The sequence below is a fragment of the Bemisia tabaci genome, chromosome 6 (assembly GCF_918797505.1).
Source record: "Bemisia tabaci chromosome 6, PGI_BMITA_v3".
Classification (NCBI taxonomy): domain Eukaryota; kingdom Metazoa; phylum Arthropoda; class Insecta; order Hemiptera; family Aleyrodidae; genus Bemisia; species Bemisia tabaci.
The window spans coordinates 45,871,824-45,895,217 of record NC_092798.1 but is presented as its reverse complement, the minus strand read 5'-3'; the positions used below and the strand labels follow the sequence as shown (position 1 = coordinate 45,895,217).

The 23,394-nt window shown below is 40.3% G+C and overlaps 1 protein-coding gene across 1 annotated transcript in view; it reads left to right on the top strand.

The window, feature by feature from the left end:
- Positions 1-277: 277 nt before the first annotated feature.
- The window catches only part of LOC109031673 (uncharacterized), a 306,459-nt gene continuing 283,342 nt past the window's right edge, over positions 278-23,394 (top strand). The window contains exons 1-2 of the mRNA XM_019043332.2: positions 278-801; positions 14,435-14,480. Coding sequence (XP_018898877.2) covers positions 748-801; positions 14,435-14,480 — 100 coding nt within the window. The 5' untranslated portion in view covers positions 278-747. The remainder of the gene's footprint in view (positions 802-14,434; positions 14,481-23,394) is intronic.

The following is a 23,394-nucleotide window of genomic DNA, read 5'->3' as shown; positions in this document are numbered from 1 at the left end:
TTATGCAGCAGTCTCCTAAATTGGCAAATATAAACAGCGCTTGTGTTATTTTTCTAGGAAGGAGGCAGTTCCGTCCTATCAGCGAGATAAATCAGAAGCCAACTTGATCGTATCAAATTAGTAGCGTCTCAGCTCATCAATCTTACGTTTTAATTAGCACCGGCCGAAGTACTCATCTGCCCTTGAAACCACTCGCATTTATAATGCCATCATCAGAAAAATTGCACCCGACACCTGCCCACAAAAACTCGCGCATTTCAACCCCATGTGAAGGTGTCGGTGAACTTCCACCGCCGGTAGTTACCGCGACACCCGCAAGAGTGCACCCTTCGCGTCCGCGTGCCGCGACGGAGCGCGCGGCGCCAGTCTCACGATTTTGTCAATGCGCGTAAGACGCTGTGCTGCGAGTGTCTCTCGGCATTTCGTAAACACGTTTTTCGCTCGTGACCGGCGCTTTCTTTCGTGGTTTGTTTCTTCCACCCTGAAAATTGTGGATTTTTGTGTTGTACTTCGTGTTGATAATCATGATCGAATTTTTCGTCTCGCTCTAATCGAAGTGTCCATCTTGAAATTCGCCAATCGTGGTATGTGATTTTCGAGGTGTGTTTTTCGATCAACCAGCCACCGGATTGTGGCTTTACCGAAGGATATCAGTGCAGTGATCCTTTCTGTGTGTAATCATGGTTTTCCAGATTTTATTGTGTGTCATGTGATTGTTTTCTATTAGTCATCTGCTGAGATTTCAAAATGGATACTAACACTATCATCGAGGGGACTGTCAAATTCCGGGACAACAAAAAGGTAAGCACGGTTTGTTTACCTCTAATTTTTCCTCATTGATTTCAGGTTAAACAACTTGGCAAATAAGGTTCCTTTCACACAGGTGAATGGGGAAAAGTTGATTAACCGTGCTTATGGAAGACCATTTGACTCTCATTGAATCGTTTCGTGAGAAAATTGCTTTGCTCATTTTTCTAGTCTTGAGCTTTTTGAGATTGACTGTACCTAGGTACTTTTCAGAGATGGATGCTACCATGAAAATGGTACGTTTGTACTCGTTTTAGAGTAAGTGATCATACTCCTACAACGAGTGGACCGCATTCATTATTGTACTAACTCTTGAGAAGTATATTACTAACACTAAAAACGGAAAGTAAGAAAAAGTTACGGGTTTCGCACGGCACGATTCAACAGGAACGCCGACCGTGTTGTTAAGGAGCTTTGCAACGTCTCAGATGCACCAATCGAATTATCGATGGCCAAAGTGCAAAACCACGTGTATCTCCATTTTCGGTTCGCAATTTCTGCTTTTAGTTTAATTTTTGAAAGAGAAACAAGCCAACTTTTTAGCTTGAAGCTTACACAGGATAGGTACTCTACTGTCAGAGGGAGAAAAATCATGGAAGTTTCCGTGAAATTAGGTACGTCAAATACTTAGTTTTCCTAAGAACAAATAACGGGAAGTCTGCAACATTGCAAACGGAGATACGTGGTTTCGCACTTTAGCAATCGATTTGTGCTTTCGAACTTTTTTATCATTGAACTGCGCTGCCATGCTAAGGAAGAACGCCGTATAAACCATCAGCCATTGCAAAATGTCCTTCGACAAATCATGAATTTTCGGGAACTTTTCCTCATATTTTCCCCTGATTTTTTCAGAGAATTTTGGTCTTTTGATCTGCTGAATATTTCAAGGGAAAATATTCATACCTTCCTTCAAAAATAAATACTTTCTAAGAGAAAATTTGGCAACTCTGGAATATTCATATGGCGTTTTTCCTTAGCACGGCAGTGTGGTCATTCATTGATGTAGGTACCAGAAGCAATCGGTATCGAAACCCGTAGGATGAAACAGCTTTCGACGACGAGTTTATCGTAATCTCGTCTTTTCTCCAATGCTGCTGAGCCGTCGAAAGCTCGCCAGTCGTAAACTGCAAGATGCGAGACCTACCCCATGCAGTGGAGGCGAGATGGAGTATTTACAGAATAAACTCCTTTCGAGTCGAGTTAGAAACAAATACGGTGCATCGCTTTTTTTCAGCTCATAAATTATTTTCCTTGCGGTGCAGTTGTCGAACTACCCTTTCGTCGTCCTCCGAGCTTGACGCCAAAATGCCGCTAACAAGCTTTTCTCGTTTCCTTTTCCCCCTATTTTCTCTCCGCTTTTGTTTTTCAGCTCTTCTCCCGCTCAAACCACTTCATTATTCGGACCGAATTAAGCAGAAAGGGTTTCAGTAGCAACAATCGCGGATTTTTTTTCTCTTCTAAAAAAAACTTGTGAATTTTAGAAAAGTAAATCTAAAAAACTCAAATTTTACTAACACATTGACATTTTTTCATATTCAACTCGTAACTGGATCGCGTTAAGCAGAAAGGAACCAAGCCTCATTGGCTATCGCCAAATTTATTCACGCAATTAAATTTTTGACATGAACACGGTTGTGCGAATTTTTGTATACAAATTTCAGTGAATTTGCTGCATAGTACGAAGCGAATTCCTTACAATTTTCGAAGGAATTTGCACTAACGTTCTCCTATTGAAAATTGAATTGCCTAGCTAAATTTGGCAATGCCTGTTGTGGCTTGGTTTCTTTTTGCTGATGTAACAGGAACATCGTTTTTGGTTTGAGTTAATTCACACTTTTGCTCACAAACAACTGAAGTCCACTCGAGTCAAATTGAGAATTGAACTTATTTCGGCACACTTCTAGATGGGAGTGTTCTCCTGTGTGCTGTTTTTGTTTTTGCCCCACGCCGCCGTGCTTAGGAAGAACGCCGCATGAGCTTTTATACGTTACCATTTTTTCTTCCATAATATTCGATTTTTTCAGACAGTTTTTTTCGCATTTTAGTCTAAGTAAATTACCTGAGAATTTCAAGGAAAAGAATTTACTGAAACTACTTAGGTATGACATGCTTTTGAAACTTTTCAATATGTTCAACGTGTAGTGTCCACGTGAAAATGAAGGAGCATGGCGTTTGGACTTTCATTCCTTTCCCTGTTTAGTGGTCCATAGTGAGTTTCGTAACCCTCCGTCGATCGTACTGAAAACATAAATTACTATCTTCCTTCACATATTTGTATTATTTCATTACCGAGCAATCTTTTGAAATTCGCGTTCAGGAGACAACGAAATGGACTTAAAAATAAGACCTAGACAGTCCTGGCGAGTCTGGAGGAAAGCACGGAGAGAAACAAGGCGTGAAGAGCATCGCAGTAAATTGTAAAATAATTCGATTACTCCGCTTTTTAGATTTCTTTTAGTCTCATGAATGGAGAACGTAATTCCAGCTGCAAGTTCTCTAGTCCACGGCAAGCGACACTGTTGCCATTTGGGATGCAATTAAGCGTCCAGAGGCGTGGGAGGGGCTTGAGGTCTCTCAATCTCTCATTTTAAGAAGAGCATAAGTCGTTTTTCCCTTCACGAAAGAACGTAACTGCATTTCAATGTCGTCAAAATAATGTCCCCTCGGAAATCGCGGTGTTACCAAATCTTGAACGTTTCTAACTAAATACTCCACCTCTCACGGAGAAAAATGCACGTTTTTTATTAATTACTATTCATTCTTGTAAAAAATCGAACTTTTCGAGTCAATTTTGGAACTTTGGAATGGAGGTATGGTCCTCCGTCTGTCCAGAAAACGACAAATTAGGTCGTTTTTTTTTGTTTGTTTATTTGTTCGTTTGTTTGTTCACTAGCAGACTGATAATCAAAATTGATAGACAAACGAGGCAAAACGGAAATAAAGCAATCCCATCGGCGAAAGCGGGTTGTGGAATGCACAATGTGAACAAGTAAGAGACTAACTGCACACCTACAGTCAGTCCATCATTTTCTCATTATGTCAGTAAGAACCAACCATTTCGACCGATAGGATCACTCCACATTCCTTATATTTTCTTTGTCTATTGCTTTATCGATGAATTTCAATAATCAGCCCGCTTATAGTGATTCGACAAGCGCGTCTCGATTTTGCGAAGGCATCATACTTTTCTGCCCCATTGGCGGCAACATCGAGAGGCGTCGGCGTTTATCACGATTTGTTCCATCTTTTGTCATTATTTTGTCAGGGCGAACTTTTTAGTCAGCCCTGCGACCCCCCCCCCCCCCCCCCGCACGATACAGAGCCCACGGCACTTCACGCGATGGCGCTGTGCAATCCACAGCATCGTTGCCGAATCTGTTAAAATGGTTCGTATCGCCCAATCTAAGCCTTTGGTTCTGGTGGGAAACGAGCATCTCTTATTTCAACCTGTTCGTTCCAGCCGAGCGCCATCAGGAGCTTTCCTCATCGACACGTGGTCTAATCTCCGTCAGACCACTTCGTGTCAATACAAAATACTGTATAATTATTTTCCACGACTGAATACTAATTTTTGAGAAAAGCTGTGAATGCACATCCTTGAAATTCGCAGTTAATTTTCCTATGAATGTGATGAAAAATTCTCTGCAAACTTAAGTAAAAGAAGAACGTATTTCCAAGTTCCTCCTGACACTCATACTTCATCGACTGAAATTCGGCAACGTCCAAAAGCTCGAACGATGTTCTATTAGCGCGGCAGAGCTGTGCATGGATCGAGTTTAACCGAAACGCACCAATTCAAATTTTGGAAAAAAATTAGTTCAAAAATAGTAATTCATCTCATCGTAGATTTCCCCCTGGTACCTATCAATAGTTCAAAATCGGAGGAAATAAATATATATTTTCAACGCGAGAACAGTCGTTAAACATTGTCTTGAACATTCATTCGTTTGGATTTAGTTTTTTTTATCTATATCCGAAGATTAGACTTGAAGATTCATATTTTAACTTGACATTTTAATGTTATTCTTTAAGTAACTCTCCTATAAATTTAATACATTTGATTAATATCTTTAACTTCAAAAGTTAACGTTTTATTAACTTTCAAACTTTTTACTTTTTCTTCTTGTGTCCAAACTCGATGCGACGCGGTGCGTGTTTTTCAAACTCGGTCCTCTTGGATTAGACTTGATTCTAATTTTAACTTGACATTTTAATGTAATTCTTTGAGTAAATCTCCCATCAATTTATCAATTTAATAATTTAATTAATATCTCTAACTTCAACGGTTATTTATTTTTTTTTTGTATCCAAACTCGATGCGAATCAGTGCGTGTTTGTCAAACTCGGTCCACTTGGAGTCAACAGGCAATTTGACAACGTTGCTCTCTACTGAAACGGGCCGAAACGCGACTTTCCCGTGTGCAAAAGACTGCGTATCCGCACAATGCAAGCTCTGAGTAATGACTCCGAACAGTGCCCCTACCCTCTCCACCCTTTCGAATTTCATCCCCGCAATGAGACCACCCCTCGCTATTCGTTCTGCAGGTTTGATGACTATTCCCGTTTCTCTCTCCCCGTTCTCTCGAGGACGTATCAATTAGAGTACAGTGGCGAGGCTTGGATGATCGATTATCGATATCTCCTCATTCGAAGCTATGGTAAAAAATCGATTATTGAGGTGTTCGTTGCGAACAGCCCGTTTGTCGATCCTTTTCCAGGGGTTAAATGGCAGATCAATCGATGTATCGTAAAGCACGCCACTGGTATCAATTAGAGTTGTCGAGTCGGATGCTGCGTTTAAAACAGGAACGCGAGAACATGTGACATGCACGGGTAGGTGAGGGAGTTAAAGTGAAATCGGATTTTTTAAACTCGTTTTTTGATACTATCCCTCACGGCTCGAATTCTCGAATTCATTCTGAGTGTTGGTGCATTGCTGTGCTGAATACATCTCAGCTTTTTCCCAATGGTAGGCTTCCATTCAAAAACTCTCACAATTGGTTTTTCGCGGTGTCTCGCAGGCACCATAGCGCCTGGTAAAATAAATTCTGAGCGGTCTGATATGTTGTTCAACTAATTTTTAGCGGGGACTTTAAGAATACGCACGATTCTCAAGCAGATTGTGAATTTGATATAGTTGTGAATTTCAGACATTCCCAATTTTCTAACCCTGATGTTTTACTTTTTAAGTCGTTCTCCTACAAGGTGGGTCTTCCTGTTGCTCACACTGCATATCTTGCCTCTAAAATTTTCTAGTGTCCTATGGCTTAGCTATACGCTTTTAGGGCAATGACAATCCTAAACTCAGACCGTATTCCAAAATCGTTAAAAAAAAAACAAAACAAAACAAAAAAAAAAAAAGATTTTTAAGTAGGTATTTTTTTTATAATCTGTTTTATTGTGCGGGTCTCCGAAAATTTTATTGATTTTCCAAAATACCATTTTTGCCAGGGAAGAAAAAGTTTGCCACTGACTCGCTGAAACTTAACTTCTGCGACATGCGCATTGCGCATGCGAAAAATTGTCGCTACTCTGACGTAAGGGGATACGTCAATTTTCACGTGAGACGTGAGCCCTATGCTTCGTATAACTTTACTGCTTTCTGGGGCTCAAGCAGAAATAGTGTTATGCCCTAACGTCAGAGGAACGAAAAATTTAGTGAGATCACACCAAATCGTCGTTTCCCACTTGAAAAAACGTTACTTCATTTCACTGTTGCCGAGTTTCCACTCGCAAATTACTTTTTTACCAGGAGAATCTCAGGAATTTCACTAATTTTTCTTCTGATCGCGAGTAAAATCAGAGGAATTTTGGATAGTTACATTCTTGTTTAAAAACCAAATTGGTTGAGTCAATTTTGCAACCTTGGAGTGGAGTTACATTTCTTCGTCCGGGAAACTACGAAATGAATTTGTCGGGTTGTGAAACGACAGGTGCCGTTGACAAAGCCCGCGGCGCACGCTTGACAGAACCGGAGGGTCTCGAAGGATGCCCCTTGTTTGCGAGCGGATACCACACCACACAGCATGCGGGGCCTTGATCCGGTCGGAAAAAATAACAGCAGAATCGCGAGTTCATCGGGGACGATAACGATATGTTTACTCTAGGCTCAATTCCTGCCCGGGGGGTTGCAGATATTGCAGGTGCCGCAGTGTGAGCCACCGACACGGTCTGATCGCCCCTCTCACTTTCCCTTTCAAGCGTGATCACCGCGCGAAGGAAAAATAAACCGAGATTCGCCAAGTCCTAAGAGGATTTCAACTGATCCCCGGCACATAAGCATTCTAACGAGTCTGGAGGCTCACATGGGGATGTAGATACGGCTGTCTACTGTCTAGCTAAGTTTTGTCAAAGTAAACAAAGATTGTCCCGATTGCATCGTGCCGCGGTAGAGATAGATGCTACTCGGGTTTTTTTTTCTCCCTCTTTTTCTAGATCGGAGGGTTTCATTGAATTTATGATTTAAAATTTCAATCCACCTTATCTTAGATTGAAGATCGTTGTTTAGAATTGCAATGTTACGCTCCTCATTTGCATAAACCAGGCGAAGAGTCGTGACTCCATTTGAAGGTCGCAAAGTGTCTTCAACGATTTAATTTTCCTTATGAAATTCCAAAACTTGTGCAAAATTTGGAAGTTTTTGCATGTAATCTGATCAACAATCAGTGAAATTTTCCGTTTAAAATGCCAAGGTGTGGGTTCCAAGTGAAAACACAATTTCTGTGTGGAAAGTGCTATTAAAATGTCTAGTAGTCACCCTCTTTCGTCTAAAATACGATAAAATGAACGGAGACATTCACAATTTCTTAACTTTGTTAAGTATTTTACGACACAAACTTAAGGTCAAGGTCTGATCTTCGACCGAACTGAACGAAAATTGGACTCCCCAAAAATTTCGCTTTGGGACTTGTAGATACGTTGATGGCCACAGTTGCCCGTGTTACCTACTTTAAATTAAAGGGAAAGCAGATATTTCTCATATAACTGCTATGCGCGTGAGGTAAGTATTGCGAAAAGTTCAAGAATACTTAGTCGTTGGATGCATGACTGCTATATCCTAACGTGCATTGTTACGTCATCACTAATTGAAGGCGAATCTATTAAAAGATCATAATTCAATCGCTTACCTGTCTCTACCGAATTGGCAATAAGATGTGTCATCAGACATTTCGCGTCCTGTAGATTATCGACCTCCATCGATAATTCGATCCGATCAGGGCAAGTTCGGACACGTATCATTTGTCAGTCTCTTAACTTTCAAGTTTCTGAATTGCCTCGTCAGCTTTACTTTCATGTTCGCCTTGTTATCTGAAAAAAGTCAGACTGGTGTTAGGTTTCAATACCGCTGTCAATTTCGTATATAGTTGCGTCTTCGAAGCCGCCAAACCTTATCTTCATCTTCTGCCTCCTCCTGAAAAATCAAGTGGTAGCATCTTCGTATCACTCTTGTCACCATCCATAACGCACATTCCGATCATAAATTGGACTTCATTTTACAATCAGGAACTGCAATCTGTGGCTCATCCGTTAAAGCACGTATGTGCATAGCGAAAATAATGGTACTCACGTTGTTCCGAAACTGAGCCGGAAATTTTAGTTCCGTTTTAATGGACTGCATTTTGCAATTTGGAACTATAAATTCCGGCCCGGTTAAAAAACAACGTACGTGCATGCCATTAGTTTTCCTATGCACCTAAGTGTTTTTTCCAGAAGAGCCAGAATTTACAGTTCCAAATTGCAAAATGCAGTCCAATTAAGTCTAATCCTTGCCCGCCCGACGAACGAATTTTGTAGCAATGATGCTAAACGTTGATATGATCGTAGCAGTATTGCCTAGTAACGCTGCAGCAGCATTTCTAAACCTTATTTTTGCACCCTTTCGTTTTATTACTAGAACTGATAGCAATATTATTGCTCTCCCAAAAAGTGCGTATCAGTTCACGGTTCCATTTTTCCCGTGCCGCTCGTGAAACTTTCGGGAATGCGACCCATTTCTGGGCCGGAGATAGGGCCATAAATCAACATGCCTAGCCCACATATCAATCGTAAATCAGTGTATGTCTCGTTCACTCAGGCCGGTTTCCCCGAATCGGGGGGCTACGGTCTGGAAGCCCCCTTCTCTCCCGTGCCATCTGTCTGCGTTGAGATAAGTTTCTGGAAACGGACTCCCACAACTGAAAGTCCCACCGGTCTGTAGTAAAATGTCAATATGCGCTTGATATTTTCTCAAGTCCTGATTTCTACGTTGCCGCCTTATAATTAATCTCGTTGTAAGAAACGTGTTTTCACTCGAAACAGAAAACAGAATTTTCTGAAAATCTATAAATGAAATAATTTTCAAAACAATAAATAACCTATTGGACATGAGACATACTGAGTCGAAAATTAGACAGTCATCGAAATCTAACATTGGATAGAGTTCGCAATAATTGTTACCAAATAACAACATCCTTTTTATAAGTTCTCGTAACAGTCAGTTCGTCGAGTGGTCACTTTATAGAATAAAACAGTTTTTTTGATTCGTGTCAGGAAACTTCGGTTCATTTAACGGAACTTCTTTCATCAGTTATTTTAACCTCTTAAGTTTAATTTTATTAACCGAATGTTGATAGAGCATCATGTTCTCCTTCACTTTGTGGATATGCAATTTTACGCACTTTGAAGTTAAAGTAATTGTATCACACTTTTGCCCCATCCAACTTTTCCGCTCCTGCCTTAAAGTCCCTGGGTCAGAGGAAAAGAGATTCTCCTTCATTTTGTGGATATGCAATTTTACCGACTTGGAAGTCGAAATAGTTGTATCACGTGTTTCGCTCCATCCAACTTTTCCTCCCCTGCGTTAAAGTCTCCGAGTCATTTGAGGAGTCTTTTTCATTTTGTGGTTACGCACTTTTACTTACTTGGAAGTTGTTGTATATGCATCACGTACCTTGCTTCGTCAAAATTTTTTATTCCTACGTTAAAATCCCTGAGTCAGCCGAAGAAAGACTAAGTTCTTTTTCTTTCTTGGGTCACGCGAGAAAATTTTGTTGCCTCATAATTTTGATCGGATCTATGGAGAGGGACTTGATATTTCGAGGAAAAATTTCTGCAACTTTTAACTGGAGCGTAAAACGATCGAAGGAAGCGCCGGCAAAATTGACGGTTTATCTCGAGCACTGGCTCTTGAATCCCGCTAAGTTCCCAGATACGCACGCTATTTGGAAACGCGCGTACACACAAATTTGGAAGGTGCACCCATGAAAGGAGCGCATTTTAATCAGATCGTAATTAATATCATATGAATTACGTGTTGCAGTAAGGCACCACTATTTCTGGCTCATTTTAGAAAAAGCACATATGCCATGGGTTTCCCTGTGCAGATAAGTGATTTTATGGAAGAGCCAGAGATAGTGGTTCCATATTGCAAAATGTAATCCATATTATCCTTCCCCCTGCACACGTAGTTCGCGAGCTACCGATCGATCGTTGGCTCGTAAACATTCTGCATCCCTGTTTATAAGTTTAAATAAACAATATTCATGTGCGTTTCATGGAGCTTCTTCTTTGGCTACAACTATATTAAGATTCCTTGATTTTTCACAAATATGTTTTCCCCGTCCACATAGTCACAGAGCGTCGGTCATTAACCTTCAATGAATCTTTTCTTTAATAAAAACGAGCAAACAAAAACTACACTGGAAAAAAACACATTGTATCTAGAGTCCAGACTCTTAAAAACATCGACAAGAAAAAATACTCTTGATTCAATCGGATTTTTGCTTAAATCAAGAACCAAACCTCTTAATTTGAGCGGACTTCCTTTTGATCTAAGCTTAAATCTGATTGAATCAAGAGTATTTTTCTTGTCAATGTTTTCAAGAGTCTGGACTCTAGATACAATGTGTTTTTTTTTCCAGTGTATAACGGAAAATCCTCCAAAGTATTATATGCTTTTTATTGTAAGTAATCTTTGATTTTTCCATTTCCAACCTCGCAAGAATTTGTGTCCAAAGCGTTTTAAGTTCCGACGAGGTCAGTTCATCGTCACCAGTGTCGAATGTGCGGCGAATAATCAACCATGCCCTCACACTTACTTCTATTTAGTTTCGAGGAACGTCCATTTACTTGTGGCCGCAGAATTTTCACCTGGAATTCTGAGGTTCATTCCAACGGTTAACCTTTGCCTTGAGGTCCCAACTTCTTCACCTCTGTCATTTTTTCTCTGTGTCGTCTTCATAATAAGTTAAAAATGTTGAGCATTTCCGACTGAAAATTCCACTGATTTCTCTTCTGACTAGTTAGGTAGGTATTCCTAAAATCGGCAAAATTTTGGACAGAAACCTCTCAATCATTTCCTCTTAAAAAATTGAATTTTTGTTAATTTCGCATCCTTGGAATGGACTAATGTTCCTTTGTTTCGGGAAACTTATCTGCAGGTAAGCTCATTGCCCTCAAAATTTCGAATCGTGACACTAGTCAAATTGACCCTTTGAGAGTGCAGATCACTAACTGAGGGTCGGAGCGTAAAGCGTCCTGAAGGGCTCACCCGCATTCAAATTTAGTCTAAAATCTGAATTTTTCACATAATCTTTTTGGAGCATTTGCTGACAACACCGGCTTTAAACCTGTATTGGAATATTTCTTTCCCCTACGCCGAGATTGCACATGCACACTATCTCCTGAAAGCACACTTGCACTCTTATCATACTTCCATCCTCCCTTCTTTCTGTTTTTTAGCTCCTGGAGATATAAGTCGCTTCCTCCTTCGCCCTAGCCTGCGATGGCGTTTTCTCTCCCCCACATCTCTTCTTTCTCAATTTACTGAGATAGTTTTTTGCTGCACCGCCTACCCTTGCCTTGGTTTCTCTGCTCCTGCAAAAACGGGAAAAAGTGTTCTTTAAGTTCATTCAACCCTTAGGCAAGGCTATACTTGAATTATGTCGAGGTATTCCCGCGTAAAGTCGCTTATTTTATTTCTTTCTTCTTTGCTAGAAAGGGTGGGAAGGAGGGGTTGATAAGAAAGGATACTGTTTCTATGCGTTTTAGCCAAGATTAAATTGCGTACAAAATCGTCTGAAAACTTTGGAGAGTAACATTCGCAATTTTCCCAGTAAATTCAGTTTTTATCGAAGGAAACTTTGCAACATCTGAAGGCTCATACGGCGTTCTTCCTTAGCACGGCAGAGTAGTAAATGAACAGCTGAGTAGCACAATCTTAGAGGAGTTGCAAGTCATATTTTGCCAAGGATCTCCTAAATTATGCCAATCTCAAGTTCCGAAACACATAACGGATATCGGTCGAATTTTCTCCCTTTCATCAAGAATTCCAAGAACAAGAATTTAAATTTCAAATCAGCCGAATTACCCGTCACCCGATCACATCCTACGCCGCAGCCGTCTGTGTGTGCGTAGTTCCTACGTGCGAGACACGGCGTAATTATTCGGATGTGTGATTGTTGTGTACACACGAACCGGAAATCCACAGCGAGGCTTCAAGTTAAACTATTGTGTCTGGTCGTCATCGCAGGCTAGGAGCCGAACAAAAACCGCGTATCTACCAACAGATCCCCATCGGAGATATGAGGTTTCCGCCGGGGTCGGGCACAACCCCATTAGCCCACGCCCTTGGGGGGTCACTTGGCCCCGGGTTCGTCCGCGGGTTAATTAGATGTGAACGCGGATTGTTCCTGAAACCGCGTATGTCCGTTTCAGGATGAACCCCAGGCGATGATGAATCACTAGCGTTTCGAGGGTCTTCAAAGAATGGAGTTTTCGTTTTGAAGTAGCTCGTTCATGTGCCGATGTGGATATGGATGTGGGTACCGCGGCACCGTCAACAGCCGCCGAGCTAAGGAAGAACGCCGTATAAACATTCGAGAGTTGCCAAATTTCCTCCGATGAAATGTTCGTTTCTTAGAAAAGTTATCAGTATTTTTCCTTGGAATTCTTAAACTATTTGGAGCAAATTACGAGCAAAATTCTCTGAAAAATTGAAAGAAAATTATTTATGAATATTCCCATAAATTCGTGATTTATGAGAGGAAATGTGGCAACGCCCAAAGGCTCTTACGGTGTTTTTGCTTAGCATGGGAGAATTGCCGCCGAGCTGACAGTCACTTTGATGTTTGATGGGAGTAACCTATCTACTTAATTTTTTCCCCCGACTTCCGTCCTGGCCCTTTTCGCTCGTTGAAGGTTTTTTTGTGTGGATTTGTGTCGTTTGTGGATGGTAACACGATATTATTTATGTTCTGGTACCGCCGTCGGGAGTATTCTGGTCCTACACTTCTTCCGCGTTAGTTTATCACGCTGCCGTGCTACGGAAAAACGCCGTATGAGCTTTCAGAAAGTGCCAAACTTATTTTGATAAAACCTGAACCTCTCAAGGAACCTACGGCTATTTCTCCTTCGATTTTTCAGCGAATTTTATTCGTAATTAGCTTAGAATTATTTGAAAACTTCGAGAGGAAATATCCATAATCCTCCCCCAAAAATCAACGGTTTATCGGAAAATATTTTGCAACCCTCGAATATTCATACGGCGTTCTTCCGAAGAAAGGCAGTATGTACACTGCAGCGCTAAATAAAAACGCCGAGCCGCAAGAACATTCGAAGGTTGTGGCTATGCGGTTGAATGAATGCCGAAAAGTCCACATTTCTCGCCAAAATCGGCCTTCAGATCCAATTTATGGCCAGTTATGGACCCAAAAAAGACTGGAAATGAGCGAAAAATAGTTGAGTTGAAGGCACTAAGCTAGGGTGGCTCCAAAAAAAGCCCCTCTCCTTTTAAGATAGTCTTAAAAATAGCTTTTTTCTCCTCCTCCTCCTCCTCCTCCTCCTCTCCCAATAGGAGAAAAAAAAATATGCTTAGGAGTGAAAATTGTGGAACATCGCAATGAAGATAAGTGGCTTTGCTTTTTGGCCATCGATATGTCGTTAAGCTTTCTAGTGGTTAGCCCAAATTCTGTATTTTAAATTATTGCGTGTTCTAAAACATCCCATTTACGGTATTCCTCCTCATCAGTTTTCACCACTATACATCACCAAAGAAAGAGTTCACCAGAATGCCATTACGCCGTTTTCCATCCGCCTTTTAACATGAGCTCTCGATCGTATTAAAGTGAGTATTCAGAAGAACTCATTCAGAAATGAAGGTAGACTTATTTTGCATAAGTGCGAGCACTTTTCGATTCGCTCGTTCTAATTACGGGCAATCCCACGCGGTAATCAGCTAAACACCTTACGGTATCCAGACTAACGCATAAAGCGCGACGCAATGACCGCACATTGACTCATCATTACAGTGTTGCCAATGTTTGCTCAATTTCTTGGAAATTATTGTAACGCCTGGAACAACGTTGTTGCTTTTAAATGACCAACACTGTGCGGTTTCGGGCGTCAACATGTCATGGACTGTCCTCCCATTTTTCAAAGTCTCATCAAGCGTTTCTTTACAGGTCTCTTAGCCGCAATATGGTAATAACTCATTTTTCAAAGGTTCAATGGACCACTACATGGGGTCAGAATTATAGCCTCGCATAAAATGTTTGCTCATCAAATGCTGTGCGGAACTCTTTGAAAATGTTGTAAATTTGATATTATGTGTCCTTGCGTATCAACTAATTTGCGAATTTCTTTGTTACAGTGGAAACCGCGATGGTGTGTCATGCGGAAATTGTCTCCCGTTGCAGGTAATGATGTCTCCGACTTCATGGCGAAAGGATTTTTTCACAGCCCCTCTCAGCTCCTGCTTAAATAATTTTGACCGATTGTGACTATGTAGCAAAAGTCACAATGACTAAAAGGAACAAATATTTATAATAACTTGTGGCGGAGGATCGTAAATGAACCGCGGAAGTTGATGATGAGTTGATGGCAGTGAATAATGTAAAAACCTGTAGCTCATTTCCATCACATTGTATCCTCCAAAGAAAAATTCAACTCAACGTTTAGAATTTTTAATTTTAATGCCCGTTAAAGATATTTCGTAACCAAATGTTGATCATAATTTTTCAGCTAACGGGGAGTTTGAATGGTTGATTGCAGAAAACGCTCTCTTCTCTTTTAAGCATTGAATTCTTACATTTGCGATTGTTTGATACATCGATTGTATTCTGAGGGCAATTTCCATGAGAAAATATGTACAATGGTGCAAAATATCCGTTCCTTATTTTCTCAGAATGTGATGGAGTCTTGAATAAATGATCTCTCTTATGATGAAATAAAAATAAAAGGAGATATACCACTAGAGAACGCCTACAAATTGACCGATTCTGAACATTTCAAAGTCCAAGAACAATATACATCGAGAATTTAAGGAAGAGAACGTTGAAGTTTGCCGGCACTGTTTCCACCATGGGAATGATTCATTTCAGATGTTCACAACATTCTTAAACATACAAATAATGCCTTGAAATGTTGACCCAACATCCGCGAAAATATTATGAAGCGCTCAACGTAATGAAAATCGATTTTTTAGATGCAAAATTAGGTTTTTCACCGTAGGTATACTGAACCATCTGAATGCATTCTAGATGCAAAATTGGGTTTTTCACCGTAGGTATACTGAACCATCTGAATGCATTCTTAAATTGACTCTATCACAAAAAAAAAAAAATATTTGCCACACTGGAAAAAAAAAGATCTAGATCCAGTTCGGACTCATAAAAATTCGACAAGAATAATTACTTTTGATTTAATCGAATTTTGGCTTGAATCTAAAGTAAATCCTATCAAATTAAGATGTTTGGCTCTCGATTTTGAATCAAACGTAACTTTCCTCGTCAAATTTGTTGAGGGTCTGGACCCTAGGTTATTGAGACTTCTTTTCCATTGAAAAACAGCTTCATCTTTTTTGTGACAAGACAATCTGAAATAAATGGGCTTCATTCAGCAATTAGGATCAGCAATTCCTGGCTCAACTGCAAAAACTCTCCTTTGCTTAGGAAAACTAATATACGCATATACGTTGTTTCTAAACCGAGCCAGATATTGTAGTTCCTAATCGCAAAAAATCAGCCCCCAATGAATGTCGGCTAACTTTTGATTAGCACCTTCTTCGTGTCCTCTTATTGTTAAAACATAAATTCTTTCACTAGAGCAGCTGAAACAAAATGAGCCTTGAGAGGAGAAATGGTAAAAATCAATTAGGCCATCACGATTGTTGCCTTCGATTTCCTTGCCGAAGTGGGCCGGGTCGTCTGCGCAGCTGTCTAAACGCTCATTCAATTACAACCCTCCAGGCGCGGCGCCACCCTGTCACGAAATCAAACTGTGTCACCATCACATTTTTCGGGGTTGGAAATAAATCAGCAGTTCTAATAAAACATCACCGGTGTATTTGTCCTGGACCTTTTGTGCTCGACGTTTATATAAAGAAAATAATTGGGCCTACCCTTGCTCAGAAATTAACCTCATCAACAAAGCCACCTGGATTTATATATAAAAGAAAAAAAAAAATAAAAACTTGACTCGTAATGATGTGCAGACGGTACATTACCATTTCGTTTTTGCCTGTAAGTTTTTTGTTTCATTTTTGTCGCTTGCAAGTGGGGCTCTTTGACTTTTTTCTCGCAAAATTTACTTTCATTTGCTGTAACATAGATTGAAGGTCTAAGATTATATTTTTATAGTCAAGCGGTCAAGTTCAAGCACGATATATAATTATCGTTGGCACTCGTATTTATATTTTTAGGTTTTTGCTTAAACCTGAAGTAGAAAGAATGACGCGAACGGGATTATTTTTAGGAATCGTATACCGAGAATAATATCTACATTTTTTACCCATTCCATACGGTTAAAAGTTTCGATATGATTTTCAGAGTGGATTTTACTCGAATACTCTCAAAAAACCGAAGTAACACTAGTGTGTAGCGGAATCCACTCTTTTTGCGGAGTGAACGCCGCTCTTACAGAGTAGAATTAACTCTTTTAGGGAATCAACTCCGTTTGCAGAGTTAACTCAGCTCCCATTCCTATCATTGACAATCAGATTTCCATGAGTCAAATCAAGCTACGGACTAAACGCTTTTCAGATTTCACACGAAGAAATATGTCTCAAACCGGCAAAATTCCTGTTAATAAATTCTTCTTGAAACAATCGGAATTCCTGATATCCTGGTGGGATTGTAAGTGCCATAACGAGAATTCCATCTGAAAACGGGAATTATAGTTGTTTCAAATAGATATCCGACGAGGACATTTTGACAGGATATCTCTCTTCTTTCTCCGAGATTTCGACGTGAGTCTGCTTTATCGCGTCTGGATCCTCCACTTTCGGACAAAAGCGCACTATCCATGCTTTTCTCACCGATTCTGTTTGAATCCCCGAAAGTCAAGGGCAAAGGCACCCACTCAGCCGTTTGCCCTAACCCCTACACAACCCTCCTAACAGGGACGTAACCACACTTTGCGATGAACCCTGTCCTCCATATAATCCAATGCTTTCTCCGGCTCAATTTCAAGCGTAGCTACGCACTTTTGTTTGCCTAGCGACCAATAGCCATCGTTCCTCCTACGTAAGCGCGTATCTCCACCCCGGTATGGCTCTGGAAAGCATGGAGTCATACCGACGTCAGGGGTCATCTTAAAAATCAGTTACGCCCTTTCGGCAGCAAAGCGACGTAGTGCCGTTTGTTCTTCATCCCATCGCCTCGCCTTTCCGTCTTTTTGCCTATAAAAGGACGCAACTGACCGAAACGCCTGTATGATCGTATACCCATTGGGTTCCAGTGGCGTGGCGTGAATTGCGATGTATTGATTGTTCTGCAATTTAAACCATGATAAATAATCGATTATTAAGGTGTTCGCTGCGAACACCCTGTTTATCGATCCGTTTCCATAGGCTTAAATAGCATAACAATCGATACATCGCAAAGCACGCCACGCCACTGTTGGGTTCCTCTCCAAAATGCACTTATGCCGTTTCGCCCCGGCGCCAGGGCAATGATTTTCGGGCGGGGGGTTCCGAAAAGGGAATCCGTGATGAGCAGGCTGCCTACTTAGCGGGCGCTCTCGAGTGGCGAACAACTAAATTAGCCTTTATGAATCCGGGCATGCCGCGCTGAGGGGGCCAAACTCGGAGCATCGATCTCTCAAAGCACTGGCTCCTTATCCGACGCTAAGCACTAATAACGCTATGCGTTATTCATGCCGCGTTCCTCCTCCTCCATCGCTCTCGATTGCGTGCCCCCTCCCCCCTCTACCCCCCCCCCCCCCCACAATCGCGATCGTGGTTTCGCTCTGCGCATCCTTCTGCGAGTATTACAGACTCTGTCAACAAGTTTTTTTGCGGGTTTTCGAGTCGGGGAATCGGGATCCGATGATGAGTACGTCATAGCTTGCGTCGACTGAAAACATGTTGTCTAGGACATGGAAAACAACGGGATGGAGAATTTGCAGGTTTCTGAAATTTTGTAAATTTCGTGTTTAAAATGAAGCTGTTAAGAAAACTGAGCACGAGGGTGTTCTTGGTTTCTAAATTGAGCAAGTATCGGAGGAAATATGAGAAATTAACCTAATCTGCTATTATACACACTGGAAAAAAACACATTGGATCTAGAGTCCAGACTCTTAAAAACATCGACCAGAAAAAATACTCTTGATTCAATCAGATTTAAGCTTACATCAAGAACCAAGCCTCTTAATTTGAGCGGATTTCCTTTTGATTCAAGCTTAAATCTGATTGAATCAAGAGTCCTTTTTCTTGTCAATCATTTCAAGAGTCTGGACTCTAGATCCAATGTGTTTTTTTTTATCCAGTGCATGTCCGGGGCGGTCCCAACTAAAATTTTTGAAATTTTAAAGCATCTAACATGCAGTTTGAGTCAGTTTCGTCGTGAATAATTACCAACTACAAGTATCCTTCATTCTTTTTCACCAGTCCCTTCCCTTTTTTTCATCCTTTTTTGGGCAAACGCGAGGAGGGGGCTTTACGTCCCCTCGCCCTTCTATATCTGCCTATTTTGCTTTCACTGCAAATCTGAAAATTTACGACAAGAAAGCAGGGAATTTATTTTTAAGAATCTGGAAAAATTAGGGAATTCTTAAGGAATGAAGGGATTCTATGAATGAAGGCAGCATGTATGTCTGAATTTCATCGCAGTATGAATAGATCTCAGCGGCTTGGCGCACTTCAGGATATATCGATTGATCTGCCATTTAAACCTATGGAAAAGTATCGATAAACGGGGTGTTCGCAACGAACACCTGAACAATCGATTATTTACCACAGCTTTAAATGGGGATATATCGATCATTCACGCCTCGCTGCCGATAGGTCTTGCAAAGTTTGATGCAAATACGATGAAGAGAAGTTTTCGAATTCAGTCGTATCCACGGGTTCCATCGGCCTCGGGTATCCAGGTGTGAAAAAAGTCAGCTGTAGGGTGACTTGATTGTATACGTAGTGGCCTCGGAAAAAATACGGCTGATAACATCTAAGAAAGTGTCGTTGGGAGACGGTACTGCTCATTAACACTCTCGAGCCAGCCAATTCAGAGTTCGAGTACCTGGTCGCCACTGACTGACCTCACCGCAGCTGCGAGATGGTTCAAGGGAAACATCGATAGCGAAATTAGAGAACACGTTTCTCGGTTTGCGACATCGGGAAGTTTACGCCATTTTTCGGGTGAAATTCCGCGTGATTTTTCTCATCTACAACTATTGACTGAAAATGTATTACAAAAATGTTGTATTTTGTTTCCCTTTTGAAAACGCAAGTCACGATGAGAAATTTTTGACGCCACGCTCTCAAAGTGGAGTATTCTGCAAAAATAACAGTTTGAAGGTTCGGAGGTTTTCCTAAAATTTTAAGAGTGTTCAAAAGCTGAATTAAAACTTACCCAGAAAAATGAATGCACCAAAAAACATCCATCGAAAATTTCATAATTCGCCTCCTTTCACATTACCATGTGCCCTCTCCCCCAAAAATTTCGAAGTTACACCATTTGATTAAAATATTAAGATTTTAAAATCATAAAAATGAATGAGTTTTAACATCGTAAAAAAATACTTTAGAATTGAAAAACCACAAATCCATTTTTCCTTCTTAGAAATCTACATAATAATTTAAGGCAAATCTGAAAATTCTCATAGCAGTCATCACACTGGTCTAAATCTACGAGAATAATTAAAGTTTTAACTTCAATGAAATCCATCATGACACAAAAACATACAATTTTGTGCGGTACTTTAAAGTTACAAAAAGTAATTCCATGCTTTTATAATCCCACATACACTTCATGCAATTGTGTAATCCATGATTCTAACATGAAAACGCCAAAAACCAGTTCAGTGCTCGAAAATCAAGCTTCACTTGACATCAAACTCTCATAGCGTTTTATTCAGACACTTTAGAATGGAGTGCCAGTAACTTACTTCCAAGAATTTTCTTTTTTTTTTGGATGCACGGTTTTTTCTTTCAACCCGAGTATTTTTCGTCTGCCAGGTACGCATACCTAACGGGTCAAACAACTCACGCGGGCCAAAAAAAGAGAGGGCCTGTCACGAGAGGAGAAAGAAAAAATGATTGAACTTCCGGTTGCAAATTTAGCATGGACTCTGCAACATATGCACGTGGCTTTTTGTTTAGTTTTTTGCCAAATTTATTTGACAGCCCTCAGAGCCCCGCTTGCCGCCACGCCCTCTGTCGCCCCATTACACGAATGACATATGTTTTTTTCTTGATGAAACGAGTTGATTATTCCTGTTCTACGTGCTCTATGCTCTTTATCGGCCACGTTTCCTCACCCGCGAATCGTGGAAACTTGGAATGCTGCGTTGTCATATCTCATGTAAAATTGGTATTTCAGTGTGGGGCATCGAAATTGTGCGTTTTGTGGAGCATTTGACAATGTTGCTGCATTTTAAAAAGTCCTCGTGAAATATCTTGGCCGACTTTTGGAGTGAGGTACGATATGCGGTCCTAATTTAAGCGTTGGATCCGAATGGAAGAACTAAGATGGAAGATTTTCTGTCTCATTCTTTAAGTTAGCCAAGAAATCCAGAAAAAACGCGCTTGTGATCGAATTATAGGTAGGTATCTGAAGGCGTTAAACTATCGATACTATTTTTACGGTCATGATTCTTCACTGAAAAAAAGTAGCTTGGATCAAGCATGATAATTCTTGAATTTGCCGCCAAGAGTTTTCTTTATCTTGCTTTAAGCTGACTTTTTCTTGATTCAAGAAAAATAATGCTTGGGTTAAGCAAAAAAGTAGCTTATATTAACCAGCAAAATTCTTGATTTAAGAAGAAATACTTCTTGGCGGCAAATTTAAGATTCTTTTTTTTCCAGTGTTTTATGCTCTGTTCTTCATTCGGCAAATCACTAATTTCCTGGAAAATTTGTGAATATTTTTCTTCCGATATCTCAGATAATTCCGTTTGTAATTTGATCTAAGGTGTCGGAAAATTTTAAGGACAAATGTTCATAACTTTCCTCAAAAATAAACATTTTATCGGAGGAAATTTGGCAACTCTCGAATGTTCATACGGCGCTCTTACATAGTACGACAGTTTAGGTCGGCTAAATCCTGGTTCTCAACTTGTGACTGTTGACAGCCCAAATTTTGGCAATTTCACCCGTCGCGTTTTATAAAATATTTATTTTTCATTTAAAGTGAACCTGCCTGAAAACTTTCTTTGAGTTTAATTGAAGTAAACTATCACATCATAATACGGATAAAAAATTCCTCATCTATAAAAATATATTCCCTCTACACCTTGAAGGTTGTAAAAAAAATGAAGGATTTCAAACGCAGATCGCTTGCTGCTAAATGCCGACTCAGTAAGTGGCAAGGCTCCTTTTATAAGCTTGCCCCGCTCAACATCGTTATTTAATTAAGTGCGGGAAACTTTCAAACTTTCCCGATCTTTACAACGGAAACACTTTGAGGAAGTGAGCTCGATAAAGCCTATAAACCTCGACGATAATAACTCACTGTCGTGGAAAAGCTTTTATTACTTACAAACTTAGCAATCAATACATGAAGGAATACCTTCCGATGCGCGAAAGAAGGTGGAGGTTTCTTTCGCAGATCCATCATTCAATCTTGAACTTTTTGCATCCTCTTTCCATCGAGAACTTTTTCATTTCAGAGCAGTTCATTTGAAAGCTGTTTGATCCGATGCTGTATTTATATCATGAAGTCATGGATTTGTATTAAGACTTTTACTTCACTCAATGAAAAAACGTTTTCGTTTGTAAAAACCCACAGTGTCTGTGCTCTGTGCAAGAAGGTGGCATAAAATGTAGGAATTATTAGAAATTTAAGTGATATATTTCCTGAAATTTCACGATACAGTAGCTTGAAAAATATGAAACATTCGATTCAAGAGCAGGGTATGCAACCAGCACTAAAACTCACAAAACAAGACAAAATTCCGTATTTTTTCATCCAACCTTGGAATTATATTTAATTCTCTGGTATGGAAAACATGTATAATAAAAACGAACTGAGCAAGGCACCTAAATAGTTTTGGCAGCATTTTTATAATTAATCAGCATGGGCTGGTTTATCAAAGATTTGAGATTCATATCCACTTTATTCATGCATTTCTGAAATTTTGTTGAGTATTTCACGTGAAATTTCACGATTTTATTTTGTATTTTTGACCACTCCTCTGTGCAATCATTATGTGAGTGAATCAATATAAAAACAATGTTCATCATTTTTCCCATCGAAGGCATTTTAAGAACTACGCACGCTCGCACGATATTCATCCAAGAAGGATGGTTTTCTCCTTGATATAAGTTCCGTATACCTATTTAGGCACTGCAACTGCAATGGGTTGAGTTTGACCAGTTCGTTTAATCAAACCCACCAATTAAGGCCCGTACCCTCAAACGAGGTCCTTCAGCTTAATCCGTTGAGAGGGAAGTTACGGGGCAAGACCATTGTGCCCTGCATTTAACGAACCACAGGATGGTTCGTAAATTCACATTCAGTTTGTACATTTTAAGAATGTTGTCAGTTTTCTTGTCACTCTTTTATCTTTCCTCTATTTAGAGAATTTTTTGTTGGTGAATCTCACCCAGAAATAAATGAATAATTATTTGTTTTTCCTCAAAGGAAAAAATCAATGATATTCTTAAATTATCCCCCAAGTATGCGTGCTGCATGTTTGCTCCAGTGAATTTGATTTACATGGATGTTTCAACGATGATAATCGCATGGCCTTCAAACTTGCCTGGCTGCCTCGTGAGAAATGATACCACTATTCTAACTCTCAGGAACGTGTGTTGCATATCTGCTCAAGTGAAGGCGATTTCCCGTGTGGATGTTTCAACGATGATAATCGCATGGCCCTTTAACTAGCTTGTCTGTCTTAGGAGTAATGATACCACAATTCTAACTCCCGGGAACGCGTGTTGCATATCTGCCCAAGTGAAGGCGATTTCCTGTGTGGATGTTTCATCGTCGATAATCCCTCGGCCCTCAAACTTGCTTGACTGTCTCGTGAGAAATGATACCACTATTTTAACTCCCAGGAACACGTGTTGCATATCTGCCCAAGTGAAGGCGATTTCCTGTGTGGATGTTTCAACGTCGATAATCCCTTGGCCCTCAAACTTGCTTGACTGTCTCGTGAGAAATGATATCA